Source organism: Bufo gargarizans, chromosome 11 (genome assembly GCF_014858855.1).
Source record: "Bufo gargarizans isolate SCDJY-AF-19 chromosome 11, ASM1485885v1, whole genome shotgun sequence".
Lineage (NCBI taxonomy): Eukaryota > Metazoa > Chordata > Amphibia > Anura > Bufonidae > Bufo > Bufo gargarizans.
Window position 1 is genome coordinate 75716837 of NC_058090.1, and position 15136 is coordinate 75731972.

At 43.9% G+C, this 15136-nt stretch overlaps 1 protein-coding gene across 13 annotated transcripts in view; it reads right to left on the reverse strand.

Moving 5' to 3' along the window:
* Window positions 1–15136, reverse strand: part of GPHN (gephyrin) — a 260432-nt gene that overhangs the window by 165116 nt on the left and 80180 nt on the right. For all 13 annotated transcript variants that reach the window (XM_044271635.1, XM_044271633.1, XM_044271629.1 and 10 more), the window contains exon 2: window positions 9987–10065. In XM_044271635.1, coding sequence (XP_044127570.1) covers window positions 9987–10065 — 79 coding nt within the window. The remainder of the gene's footprint in view (window positions 1–9986; window positions 10066–15136) is intronic.

Consider the following 15136-nt stretch of genomic DNA (forward strand, 5'->3'; position numbering starts at 1 on the left):
AGAAAGCCTAAACCTTAAAAAGGTTCTCCATTTAAAATGAAATTATAGCAGTAAACCAGGCATGAGCAACAAGGCCAAAGTTCGTAAATGGTGGCCACTTGTCTTTAGCAGCTGAGAAGCTAAAACTAGACATAGCATGCGGATTGAGTGTTTACATTCAAAGGGTCATAATTCCAACATCTAAAAATGTGTAATGCCACATGAATAGACCTCTAAACAAGGGCGGTACTATGGGTTCAAAGCAAGGAACCATAGGTACTCAGTGTGCCATAGTACGGTGCATCCCCAAGACCCCATTTGTTTTTTCTCAAAGATGTACAGTATGGATCAACAGAATTTCCAGCGGCCACATTTGGGATCTGTACGCGTGGGGGCATCACAGTCGGTGTAGGAATGATCCGGCACACAGAAGAAGGTGGGCTTTGGCACACAGGACAGCTGTATGTATAACGTTTTTTGATTTTAAAAAAACGCGTAAAAAATAAAAACTATAGATAATCATGTCTATTAAATTGGTTCCCACTAAAGCACTCCCAAACAAAAAATTTGGAAAGAATCCTTCTTATTTCTAAGATAGCAATACAGTCAACTGTAGGCGTCATGATCGACATGAGGCGCGGAGCATTTCTGAAATTAAGTATCTAAATTTAGATGAAGCCAAAGACCATTTCAGGCAGACATACCGAAATGACAAACTTAAAAGATGTACTTCTGAAAGGTTAGATAAAAAAGCTTTGAGCTCTTTCTACTGCAGCAGGCACTGTGGGGGTCGCCAGGATCGTCTTTTGAAGCACTCGATGGCTGGCAATCGAGACAGTTCACTGTATTTTCCTGCCTAAAATCTTCCTCATTCTCAACTTCAGACCTTCTATCTGATCTACCATTTGCTGTTTTGCATAAGAACCAACTTTATGGAAAAAAATAAAATGTCTTAAACTTATTCCTATGAGAATAATAAAAAAATAACTGGATAATATTACAGTGGCGATCAGCCAGCAGTCAAGTTAAAAGAGTTTTCCCCGAGATCTTTTTACTGATGACCTATCCTTTGGACCTATCCTCAGTTGAATGGGAGCTGAGTACCATTACCCTGGCCAGGCCACCACCAGTGGCTGCCTGAAACAGCTGATCGGTGGGGGATACTAATTGTCAACCCCCCCACCAGCCCCCCCATCTAATACTGCTAACCTATCCTGAGGACAGATCATCGATATCCAAAGTAGTGGAAAATCCCTTTAGGCTGAGTAGGTAGAGCTCTCTTTCTGTAAACGTGATCACGTCTGGCCCAGACTTTTCCTCAAGTCTCGCGCTGTGCCGTGCACTTCAGTATTCAGCACAGGCGCAGTACAGGGAGGAGTTCTCTTCTGTACTGCCAGCCTCTATACCGTTCCGTGCCTGCTCCGGATACTCAAGCGCACCGCGCAGTGGGAGACTTTAGGAGAAGTCAGAGCGTGATCATGTTTATACCTGGCCCTTTAAATCAAAGTGCAGACAAGAGAGCCTCTAGGAGTAATGGCAACGCCCTCGTTGCTCCTAGAGGCTCATTTGCATATTTTAAAGCTTCATTTATTACAATTTTTCTCAGCAATGTGGACACATATGAACGCGGGACCAACACAGATGCCTTCAGCTACCAAGTCCACAAGCAACAGGTCAGCCAGTTTCATAGGTACAAACCTGCTGACAGATGCCCTTCAAGTATATAATATTACATTTCTACATGCATTTACTAAATAAAAAAAAGCAACGTAGTCGTAGTCACGAGGCAACACAGTTGTCAGCTTGTATTTATGTCCTACATTAGTACAGAGGGATTCTTTAACTACACAGCACGTTACACCTGTTATTGCATCTTTCTGCCATCCCTGAAATAGTTTACTAAAGAAATGAACAGCCTGTGATAGGCATCGAGTTCAAGCCCCGCAGCATTAACCAGTGACAAAGAAGAACTGCAAGATGGTTGGTATGGAAACCATAGTGAAGAGCCTCTTACTAACCTGCCCGCGTGCTGCACGCTGTCCACATGCTCCTGCTCAATATTTAAGGTAATACTACTGCTGCTAAAAATAATAGAAAAATATACTAAAATGGATTATCATAAGATAAGATGCCTTTATTGTCACTGTACAATACAATGTAATACAATGTACAATACAATGAAATGTTGTTTGGATCATCAAGTTCCTATTGGGTATTAATATATTCTCCATGATCAATTGGTCAAATAATACAGATGTAACCTACCCTCTATAGCTCATTGTGTCAGAAGACGAAACAGACTTTTCAACAATTTAAGTAATATCAGTGTATTATGTTGATTTTCTACAATTTTAGAGTAAAAAAAAATAAGTACTAGGGATCGACCGATATTGATTTTTTAGGTCCGATACCGATAATTTGTGGCGCACTGCGCCACCAATGAAAATAAATCTCATTCATTCATATACAGGAGGCGGGAGCTGGTTGCAGAATGACATAGCCGGCTCCCGACCTCTATGAGCAGTAGCTGCGATCCGCGGCACCTGAGGGGTTAACTACCGTAGATCGCAGCTACAGCTCATAGAGGTCGGGAGCCGGCTATGTGATTCTGCAGCTCCCGCCTCCTGTTCAATTTGAATGAATGAGAGACTTATCTTCATTGGTGGCGCAGTGGCCATAGCTCCTCCCCTGCTCTTGTCCCCTGTCCTCCCATTGGTGGCAGCGGCAGCAGCAGCACAGGGGGAGGGAGACGCTGCTTCCTTCTCCCCTGTGCTGCAGAGGGAACACGGAGAGCGCTGCCAGCAGCGCGATCTGTGTTCCCAATAGGTTATCGGAATATCTGCAAAATAAATGCCGATACCGATAACAGTTAAAATCCTCAATATCGGCCGATAATATCGGTAAAACCGATAATTGGTCGATCCCTAATATGTACCATCCAAAAGTATAGGAACCCAAGGATAACTTTGACTGAGGTCTTAGTCCTTAAATAGCTTGTTAGGGTTAAAGAGGTTCTGTAGCTTTCTTTTACTGATGATCTATCTTTTGGATAGATCATCAGTATCTGATCGGTGAGGGTCTGACACCCGGACCCCTGGCGATCAGTTGTTCGAGAAGGCAGTAGCGTTTTGGCCTTCTCGCCGTTTCCCGCAGGCCAGGGGGCACGGTTCAGCGCCATTGAAGAGAACAGAGCTGAGCTGCTCCCAGGCCAGTTACAGTAGTCGTGAAACAGCGAGAAGGCTGAGGCGCTACCGCCAGCACTGCTGCCTTCTCAAACAGCAGATCTGTGGGGGTCCTGGGTGTCGGACCTCCATGATCAGATACTAACCTCTTTAAGGCTTGTTCACAATCATTTCAAAGCTTTATAAATACCCAGACTCCTTTAACCTTGTCCCAAAAAACAGCTGCCATCGCACTCTGAAAATTAAGGCCCACAACATGGGAGAAGGCTAGCAAAGCATTTTCAGGTTGCCATTTCCTCAGTTCAAAATGTAATTAAGAAATGGCAGTTAACAGTAAAGATAAAGAAAAGGTCTGGAAGACCTGAGGGGTTAATTTCAGCGGATCACGGCGCGCAGTAATAGAGGCCAGGTATGGGATATAGCCGGCACATGCAGGCTACGTTTGTATTTGGGCATATTAACTATATTCATTGGTGGCGCAGTGGCCACAGCCCCTCTCTTCTACTTCCGCCTCTTCGAAGTATTACATTAATTGCGCGCCCCCCCCCCCTCCCTCCACATGAGTAAATCTTTGGTGGCAGTGGCCCCAGGGTGGCAGCTTCTGATCTGAGCCCCAGCAGTATAATCGCGGGGCTCCGATCGGTTACCATGGCAGCCAGGACGCTACTGAAGCCCTGGCTGCCATGGTAACCTCCCTGCTACTATGTGTACTATGCACAGGGCAGCAGGGAGAGTGTGAAGTCCTATTCACCCTAATAGAGCTCTATTAGGGTGAATAGGACAAGGGTTCTAGCCCCTAAGGAGGCTAATAGTTATTAAATAAAAAAAATAAAAAAGTATATTCTATATTCCCCCCCCCCCCGAAATATAGAATATATTGCGATATATATCGCCTATCGCACATGCTTAAAATTATATCGCAATATAGATTTAAGGCCATATCGCCCACCCCTACTACCTATCTATCTGAAGATGATCACATTTTCAAGCACCTAGCTCCAATCTGTGGTATGTGGGAGTGGCATAAAATCCATATTGAATACAAAGGTTTTTAGCCACATAAAACTTAAAGGGAACCAGTCACCGGGATTTTGTGTATAGAGCTGAAGACATGGGTTGCTAGATGGCCGCTAGCACACTCGCAATACCCAGTCCCCATAGCTCTGTGTGCTTTTATTGTGTAAAAAAAACGATTTAATACATATGCACTCATCCCTGACTCATCTCACATACAGGACTCCTCTCAGGTTAATTTGCATATGTATTAAATCGTTTTTTTTAACACAATAAAAGCACACAGAGCTATGGGGACTGGGTATTGCGGATGTGCTAGCGGCCATCTAGCAACCCATGTCCTCAGCTCTATACACAAAATCCCGGTGACAGGTTCCCTTTAAAAAATCTGAGCAAGTCGTGTGGCAGGTTTGCACAATTCTCCCTGTTCATTGACGTGCCAGTTATCGCTTCTTGTCACAAACAGAGAGACAGAATACTTGAACTGAGAGCCCTTGGTATATCACTCCAGCAGATCGGGCTATGTGCACTGTTGTCAGATGTCAGCACTGTTCAACATTGCATGTTCTGGTGGTTGGGAGAACAACAATAAACTGGAATGACCGTAACAGTCGTGGACTGGACTGTGATAAAGGATGGTGTTTAGTGATCCATTCTGTACTGCAAGTTAAATTGGACATCCCATCCCAAGCCTAGGGTGGCAAACAGTGTCTACACAAACCATCAGAATGCATCTGCACAACATTGAGCTATGAGCCAGACGGACACCTATAGTTGGACAATTGATCTCACAATCCCACTCTCAAAGGCTATCATGGTGCACAGCAGGTCAGCAATGTAGGCTGGAATGGAGATCTATCCTCTTAAGTAACGAGTCTTCTATTTGATGTAATAATAGCCGGAGATTGATCTGGAGACCACGTGGGTAATGCTTTGAAGAGGCCTTAACAAAGAAATATCACACTGGCCATTCTCTCAGAATTATGGTGTGAAGTGCCATAATGTACGGAAGCTGGACCCCTCTAGTTCTCATTTCAGATACAACAGCGTCCAGTTACATTGATTTGGTCATAGTATAGTCATAGAAGAGTCGTTTTTGAACAGGACAACGGCAGGACGCATGTTTCTCCTGCTGCTGTGATTAGCTTGTGTGGGCAAAAGGTGCTACCATGGGCAGCAGCGTCTCCGGACTTGTCTCCCATCAAGCGCATCTGGGACGTCATTGGTTGACAATTGCAAAAGCAGCTGCCAGCAGTGGATCTTGATGATTTGTGTGCACAACTGCATTCAGTGTGGCAGAACATTCCCCAGACAACCATTAATCACCTCATTGACAGCATGCCAAGGCACGTCAGTGTGTTTAATTTTGCCTGTGGCCCTCATACTCGACATGTTCTGGATATTTTGCTTCCATTTTTTCAGCATTTACATATCATTACCTTTTATATAGATCCTGTGATTTCACACCTTTCACATGTAACTCACATCCTGTGATTCAGACACATAGCTGTGGTTAACCTGATTAAGACGTTGTTTTTCTTTTATCAATCCAAGGCTCTGTTTCAAAGTTATGATACTTTTTCTTAATATGCAAATAAGTATTATATTAACTGTTTCAAAGTTATGATACTTTTTCTTAATATGCAAATAAGGCACTAGGTGCAATGAGGGCATCACTCTTGCTCTTGTAGCACACAAGCTCCACTGCATTCTGTGGCCAGCTACTACCGGCTACTGCCTGGCCCTGTCAATTAAAGCAGCAAGGGAGGGTCTACCCACAGAAAGCAGTGGAGCTTGGGTTCGACAGGAGCAATAGTGACGTCCTCATTGCACCAAATACCTAATTTGCATATTAAGAAAAAGTATCATAACTTAGGAACGGAGCTTCAGATCAACAAAACAAATACTGAGTTTTAATCAGGTGAACCACAGATATAAGTGCTTATGCAAACGGTTTTAGAGGGAGGTAGCGGATGACAGATTACCTTTAAAGGGCCCCTCACACAGATTGTACTTACCTTAACTCCCTGGCACCCACGTCGCTTCTGATGGCCGCATGGCCGCCTCTGCATCTTAGGCTGCAGTGGTGAGGAACCTCCTTAGCATCGCGGGTGACGCCAGAGAGGCTCGTACCCGTTGCGGCCTTCTATTGGCTGCTCCCCCCGCCCCCAGATATTTTGATCCGCGTGACGGGGAGATAAAGCGGCGGCCATGCAGGGATCCGGAGCGACGCGGGTGTTGGGGAGAGAGGTAAGTACAATCTTTGTGAGGGGCCTGGGCATTTTTGGGGTTGCATAACCCCTTTAAAGGTGCTTAGTCTTCAGCTGGGAGGCTAAAGGGCTAGTCCTACGATAAGTATTTATCTCCTATACACCTATCCTGATTTATATAAAATAAAGAGCAGGGGTCTAGGGAAAAAAAAAAACTACACAAACTTTCTGTCATCACAAAGTAAAGCTCTGTTCACACTTCTATAATATCATCCCTTCAAAACAAAGAGAAAACAGCTCTTCCAGAATTATTTTTGAATGGACACTGACCCCTAATGACCCCCTACTGACTATAATGGGGACCGTTAGGAGTGTATTGAGGTTCTGGTATTTTTACAGCAAGAATAGAACTGTAGACTGTGCTATTACTGGAAGCCAACAATGCCAATGTGAACAGAGCCTTAAAGGGAGTCTGTCACCAGGAAATTAAAAGTCCCCCCTCCCCACCCTTCTAATCCTGGACGACCGCTTTAAGCATAATGACATAATGAGTGTAACAGAATACTAAGCATTTCCAGAGTTCTCAAACTCTATTTAGAAGTTCAAAATAAAAAGAGCATCTCCGAATATCCAAAAACAGTTATCTAGCTGTGCATGCTAAGCTCTTTATGGTAAGCTGCAATTTCCCTAAACTCAATTGAAGAGCCAGAAAAGCCAAGTTTACTTTGAAATGAATCAAATATCTCGCAGATTTGCAAAGGATTACCAGCCGAAGAACCATCTGCTTCCTTTCTATATACCATGAGCTTTCCTTATTTTCAATGTTACCAGTTATCGCTGATTGCATATGATCCATTTATTATTCCCAGTCGGGCATCACGGTCATGTTGCTCAGGAGAATGATGGGAATGCACTTTTCTTGAGAAGGGCACTCGGCCTTACTGAGGTTTTAAGACGTTACATCAACATTTTATTTTATTTAAAAAAAATTGCGGCAAGGCTGAATATACAGTTGCAAGAACCCTTTGGAATGATATGGATTTCGGCACAAATTGGTCATAAAATGTCATCTGATCTTCATCCAAGTCACAACAATAGACAATCACAGTCTGCTTAAACTAATAACACACAAATAATTAAATGTTACCATGTTTTTATTGAACACACCATGAATACATTCACAGTGCAGGTGGAAAAAGTATGTGAACCCCTAGACTAATGACATCTCCAAGAGCTAATTGGAGTGAGGTGTCAGCCAACTGGAGTCCAATCAATGAGATGAGATTGGAGGTGTTGGTTACAGCTGCCCTGCCCTTTAAAAAACACACACCAGTTCTGGGTTTGCTTTTCACAAGAAGCATTGCCTGATGTAAATGATGCCTCGCACAAAAGAGCTCTCAGAAGACCTACGATTAAGAATTGTTAAATTGCATGAAGCTGGAAAGGGTTATAAAAGTATCTCCAAAAGCCCTGCTGTTCATCAGTCCACGGTAAGACAAATTGTCTATAAATGGAGAAAGTTCCGCACTGCTGCTACTCTCCCTAGGAGTGGCCGTCCTGTAAAGATGACTGCAAGAGCACAGCGCAGACTGCTCAATGAGGTGAAGAAGAATCCTAGAGTGTCAGCTAAAGACTTACAGAAGTCTCTGGCATATGCTAACATCCCTGTTAGCGAATCTACGATACGTAAAACACTAAACAAGAATGGATTTCATGGGAGGATACCACAGAGGAAGACACTGCTGTCCAAAAGAAACATTGCTGCACGTTTACAGTTTGCACAAGAGTACCTGGATGTTCCACAGCAGTACTGGCAAAATATTCTGTGGACAGATAAAACCAAATTTGAGTTGTTTGGAAGAAACACACAACACTATGTGTGAAGAAAAAGAGGCACAGCACACCAACATCAAAACCTCATCCCAACTGTGAAGTATGGTGGTGGGAGCATCATGGTTTGGGGCTGCTTCAAGAGAAGATGGCTGTTGCAACAGGACAACGACCCAAAGCATAGAAGTAAATCAACATCAGAATGGCTTAAACAGACTGACCTCAACCCGATTGAGATGCTGTGGCATGAACTCAAGAAAGCGATTCACACCAGACATCCCAAGAATATTGCTGAACTGAAACAGTTCTGTAAAGAGGAATGGTCAAGAATTACTCCTGACCGTTGTGCACGTCTGATCTGCAACTACAGGAAACGTTTGGTTGAAGTTATTGCTGCCAAAAGAGGTTCAACCAGTTATTAAATCCAAGGGTTCACATACTTTTTCCACCTGCACTGTGAATGTTTACATGGTGTGTTCAATAAAAACATGGTAACATTTAATTCTTTGTGTGTTATTAGTTTAAGCAGACTGTGATTGTCTATTGTTGTGACTTAGATGAAGATCAGATCACATTTTATGACCAATTTGTGCAGAAATCCATATCATTCCAAAGGGTTCACACACTTTTTCTTGCAACTGTATATCTGAGAGCGGCAAAATAAGCTAAAATGACCGCCACACCTCTGTGCCAATCCACGATACACTGTAAAAATGGGCCAGGTTGGAAACGTTTGGCTCTTGTCGCCAAGGATCTGAGAGACAGTTTTTGAAAAAAACTGATTATTTGGTTGGCCAGTTTAGGGAGGCATGCTGCAGGTGGGATCGGTTGTACGAACAATCTCCCAGACGATTGACCACAGTGTGTATATTTATAGTCAGATTTAGTTGCTTCCATTGGCCTGGGTCTACCTTCACATAATTTTTTGTCTTCCTCATTATTTCCCGATGGGACCTCTTAAAACCTTTAGGTCTTCTGATGTGCCCTGAGCTCTTCATATAATAATAGCTTATCTATCTAGAAATTATGGTGCAATGAGGACATGTGTTCACCCGGCTCCCTGACTATGACTATCCTCAGGGTCATCATATCTCTACGTGCTGGGTCTACACCAGCCTCCTTATATAGGATGGTGCTACCTGACTGAACCTGGCTCACCCAGGCTTACTATGCTCTGTCTCGCAATACTTCAGGACTCCTTTTAGACTGTGACTAGACTCCTGTGCCTCATGTGCTCTCACACCAACGTTTTGTAGACCCATTTTGACCATTCATCCTAGCCTGACAGGGTTCCTGGGCCTTAGGATCTGAACCACCTTCTGCCTACTTACTGTTGCTACAACCAGATATTAGCTTTCTATATGCATTATTTGCCCTAGATGCCTCAGTACATATCAGCCAAACAGAAGACATTTTTCTAATCCACTCAAACACGAGAGGTGATGATTGATCACAATGGGTAATGTCGCCACTTTTCTATTAATAATCTACACCCTCGTCTGAAGAATAGAAGATAAAGCCTCCTCTCCACATACATTGCATTCGAAGGCGCCAATAATTATAAATACAGTAAGCATGTACGATATTTTTCAGTATTACAATGATACTACGGGGCTCATACCGCATGTATGCTGTATGTAAAGGAAAATGTTCTACATATATGCCGGATATGTCCGTAGCCTATAACTGGCCCGATCCACTGCGATACTAAAAAGTATCCGTGACGTAAAATACAAAAGGTGCCAGAAAAGCCCGAAAATGTGGTACTTACAATGAAGGATCTTGGACTAAATCCTTAAGGTTTATCCCGCTGCGATCTTCTGCGAGGTTCCTGAAACAACTGTCACTCACTGCCAATAAAACAGAAGAAGTGATCAATACACTTGCTTGGCTTGGGGTCACCTTGCAGTATATATTTGAGTTCATTAGTTAAAATGATAAAACATTGATTTAAAATGAAATTACGTTGTCGTGGTCCAATCACTGATGGTGCATCTAATGCAGTAGATACGATGAGGAGGGAGTAGACAACATGGGCCAAGTCCAGCTGCTGATACATCTAGATCTCCATGCTTTTTTAGAGATCTGAATACGCACCTCACATTCAGAAGAGGTGCACAAATGAAATTATTTGTTTCCATTGACAGCAAGCAGAGATCTCCCAAAAAAGGTGAGAAATTGGAAAAATAAAAATTAAACTTTAGTTACATGAAGCTAGAATACTCATTTCAAGTCATCAATATCTTGCAAAAGACTCAATACAGCATAGCAGAAATGACACATACACTGAATCGGGACTGTAGGAGCAACTTTACTGACTTACTGACAGTGAGGAATCAGCTTATTGAGACTATGCGTTTCAGGACTGAACAAGTGCCTTCATCAGGCCATTTATAAGTATGTATAATTAAAGGGGTTTCAAATACTTGATTTGGTAATTCACAGTAGATGGGGGGGAGCACCCCATTTAGGATTATAATCCTGAACTTACTATCTACAATGAGTTTCCTTGTAAGGAGGAGACAAGCAAATTATTTAAAAAGGAACCCTGTAATGCTTCTTTTCTCCTGTGGAGGCACTGTAGGAGAACTGAACGTCTGTTGCTAGTTTCCCCTCCATACTACATAAGATCACTGATCCCAGCAGAGGGATATTCTTCCATTAGCTTTTCATTTGGAGACATTTTTAACCAACAGGATTTGTCCTATAAGATTAGTTGCCACACTAGATGAAACTTTAACTACCCAAAATTATATGATTATATCTGATGTTCCCCTACCTCATAACCTACTATTGATGCCTTCAAATAAAGTCTTCCTAATGCCACTTTTTTTTTTAAATGGCCCCGTCAACAAAACCAATAAAAATGCCAAATGTTGTTTAGGTGCCTAGTATTATAGGTCTACACACATTTCACCTCTGTGACGTCTACATTACTGGGATTGTCTAGGACCATGCCACTACATTACAGAGGTGGCCTCAGGAGAGATATTGATGGCATATCTTTAGCATAGGCCAGCAATGTCCACTTTATCTCCCATGGACTTTGCTTCTTCTGATACCACATAGTTGACTGCTACTTACAATGGGCCAATCATGCAAACCCTGATAAACGTCAAGTGGAGACCACAGATGATAAAGTAGCAGCTGCTTTCCTGGTGCTTCCTTGCCACTTCATTCTGGTGATCAGCAAAGGTTATAGTTGCTGGACCCGTGCCGAATTAACACTCATAGGACCCCTCTCCACTGGCATCTACGCTAAGGGCCCTTTCACACTTGCGTTGGCCGGTTCCGGCATAGAGTTCCGTCGTCGGGGCTCTATGCCGGAACAATCCTGATCAGGATTATCCTAATGCATTCTGAATGGAGAGAAATCCGTTCAGGATGCATCAGGATGTCTTCCGTTCCGGAACGGAACGTTTTTTGGCCGGAGAAAATACCGCAGCATGCAGTACTTTTTGCTCCGGCCAAAAATCCTGAAGACTTGCCGCAAGGCCGGATCCGGAATGAATGTCCATTGAAAGGCATTGATCCGGATCCGGCCTTAAGCTAAACGTCGTTTCGGCGCATTGCCGGATCCGACGTTTAGCTTTTTCTGAATGGTTACCATGGCTGCCGGGACGCTAAAGTCCTGGCAGCCATGGTAAAGTGTAGCGGGGAGCGGGGGGAGCAGCATACTTACTGTCCGTGCGGCTCCCGGGGCGCTCCAGAGTGACGTCAGGGCGCCCCAGGCGCATGGATGACGTGATCGCATGTACACGTCATCCATGCGCCTGGGGCGCTCTGACGTCATTCTGGAGCGCCCCGGGAGCCGCGTGGACTGTAAGTATACCGCTCCCCCGCTCCTACTATGGCAACCAGGACTTTAATAGCGTCCTGGCTGCCATAGTAACACTGAAAGCATTTTGAAGACGGATCCGTCTTCAAATGCTTTCCGTACACTTGCGTTTTTCCGGATCCGGTGTGTACCTCCGGCAAGTGGAGGACACGCCGGATCCGGACAACGCAAGTGTGAAAGGGCCCTAAAAGACTAGAAAATACAATTCTGCCCAACTTTAAAAGGGCATATGTCAGCAGGATAAGTCTATGAAATCAGCCATAATGCCTGATAGGGCTGACCCTCCTGAATGAAATCTTGGCTTTTTTGGGGTTTTTTGCAGAATCCGTCGCTGCATTTAGGAGATATAAGTGTTTCTAAAAGCATGCTGGGCTTTCCTGGACTGTACCACTGAATGTACAGGGAAGCACAGCGAAAGAGCTAAGGTGGCCTAAGTGGCTAGGGTCCAAAGCCCTAATTTGCACAAACGCTTATTTTTTACAAACACTTATTTTTCCTAAATGCAGCAATGGACTGGGTGACGAAAGGTATGGTTTTAATCAGCAATTTCAGCCTTACAAGGCAATATGGCTGGTTTAATAGGGTTGATCCTTCTAACTGATGCCCTTTAAAGCCTAGCTACCGAAGTGGAAAATGTTTCTTCTTGCATCACCAGTCAAGGAAACAACTAATTTCCCCATTGGTTCAAGGTATTATTCTGAAAGAAGAGCGGGGCTGATTCATTAGTCTCTGCTCCAACATAAACAGCGGGGACTTTATTACTTTTAACCCACTGGTGAAAATGTCTTTAAAAACCAATATACTTTCCAATTAAGGGGGATGTGCTTGTACTTGTGCTCCAGACACGCATCCAAAACAAGCTTTTACATCTAGATTTTCTCTTAGTGTTGGCATCCAAATGTCTACTTGATGCTATTGATTTTTTTTCCAGAAAGGTTAAGGTCTTAATTTTTGCTAGGAAGCAACCTTCTGAGTTGGCATGCTGAATTCTCTCGAGCTGCAATATATTTTCTACTCTAACATGAAATACTGGAAACTTCTGATGTTTCACCACACTTAAGACCCATGTGTGGCCAATCATGGCAAATGAACATCTTAAATCCAAGGTACAAGTCATTCCCAGCCATATCCAGATGTGTCCTGCTACCGTATGTTTCAGGCTCTTTAGGCTATGCTCCTCACTATGCACCGCTCATTATGGACAATGAAAGTCCCGGTCCCAAGACTCCAACCAATCTGAAGTCATTTTTATATATAGGTCACAGTAACATTTTGAAGTGTTTTTACCAAGGTTTTTTTTTCTTTACAGTGATAGTCTCATAATGACCAATCCTGTCTATATTAAAGGACACTTGTAGATGGATATTGGCTCCACCTTCCCCTCAAAAAAACAAGACTACCTAACCATGTCACTCTTCACGTGCATAGTGGCGTACCTAATTGACTCAGCAGAAGTGTCACGAATTGAGTCGTTACCAGGAGCAACAGGGCAGGACCGAAGGATGAGGCAGAGGCGAAGTCAGACAGGCGGCACAGGTACAGGTCAGGGAATCCGGGTTGGCAACAGGAGAGTCAAAGCTAGCAGGCAGTGATCAAATGGGTAGCAGAATCCAGGAACACAAGCAGATATCAGGAACCTTAGCAGGACACAAGGACCTTGACATTGAGGCATTTGGGAAGGGGTCTGAGCCACGTATATATGTGCAGGAGGGCTAGGATTGGTCAGTGAGGTCACATGACCTAACCCATAAAACCCAGGAAGTGACGCGTGGCGGCCCTTAAGGAAGTGCTGCAGGAAACAAGCAGCAAACATGCTGTGGCCAGGGCTAATTCTGGAGCGGATCCCAGAACAACAGTACCTACACAGACAGAGCCCAGGACTACAGTGGTGAATGGGAAGCACTGGCCGCTGACAACGGTGCCCGGGACAGCGCCGGTAAGCAGGGGAGCAGCGGCGCACAGCAGCTGCTGTTACAAGATGCATGTGACACAGACCAGGCAAATACACAATGGTACAAAAGTGAGATCTCGGGAGGGCTGCTGATGGCATTCCCTATTCTCAGGGACATCAATCAAGACCGATAAAGTGGGATTTGGGCAGGGCAAGCTTGACTTCAATTCTCAATGTCTCCACACTGCTCATTTGCATGTAGTGCAAGAGTTGATTAGAGTGGATTTTTGGCAAAATTAAGCATCTACCGAAACAAGTAAGGGTAATTTTACACTTGCGTTGTTGGATTCCAGCAGGCAGTTCCGTCGCCAGAACTGCCTGCAGGATCTGGCAATCTGTATGCAAACGGACACCATTTGTAGACGGATCTGGATGCGGATCCGTCTCACAAATGCATTGCAATACCGGATCAGTTTTTCCGGAACACTTGGGGCCGAATCCGGCATTAATGCATTTCAATGGAAAATAATGCCAGATCCGGCATTTCAGCAAGTGTTCTGGAATTTTGGACTAAGAAAATACCACAGCATGCTGCGGTATTTTCTCAGTCCAAAAACCGTACAGTGACTGAACTGAAGACATCCTAAACGGATTGCTCTCCATTCAGAATGCATGAGGATGAAACTGAGGATGAACAGTTTATTTCCGGTATTGAGCCCCTAAGACGGAACTCAATACCGGAAAAGTTTAACGCAAGTGTGAAAGTACCCTAAGGACCGTAGTGGGCACATGTGGAGAAGAATGTTTAGGTTCTCCTGATGGTTTGTGGGCAATATCCAGCTAGCAGGTATCCTTTAAGACTTAATGAGGACATAGAGGGAGGGACCTCTATGTGAACCAGAGAGCAAATTTAGAGATGAGCGAATTTCATATTTTGGAATTCGTTCACGCTTCATTTGGTGGTAAAAGAAGAATTGCGTTATAATGCAATTCTATGACGGAATGCCTATAGAGGCATTCCGTTATTCATTCCGTCATAATAGAAGTCTATGGGCTGCAAAACGGATCCGTCACATTTCCGTCCTCTCCTGCATAACGGAAATGGGACGGAATAGTTATGCAGGCCATAGACTTCTATTATGACAGAAAGAATAACGGAATGCCTCTAAAGGCATTCCGTCGAAGAATAGCG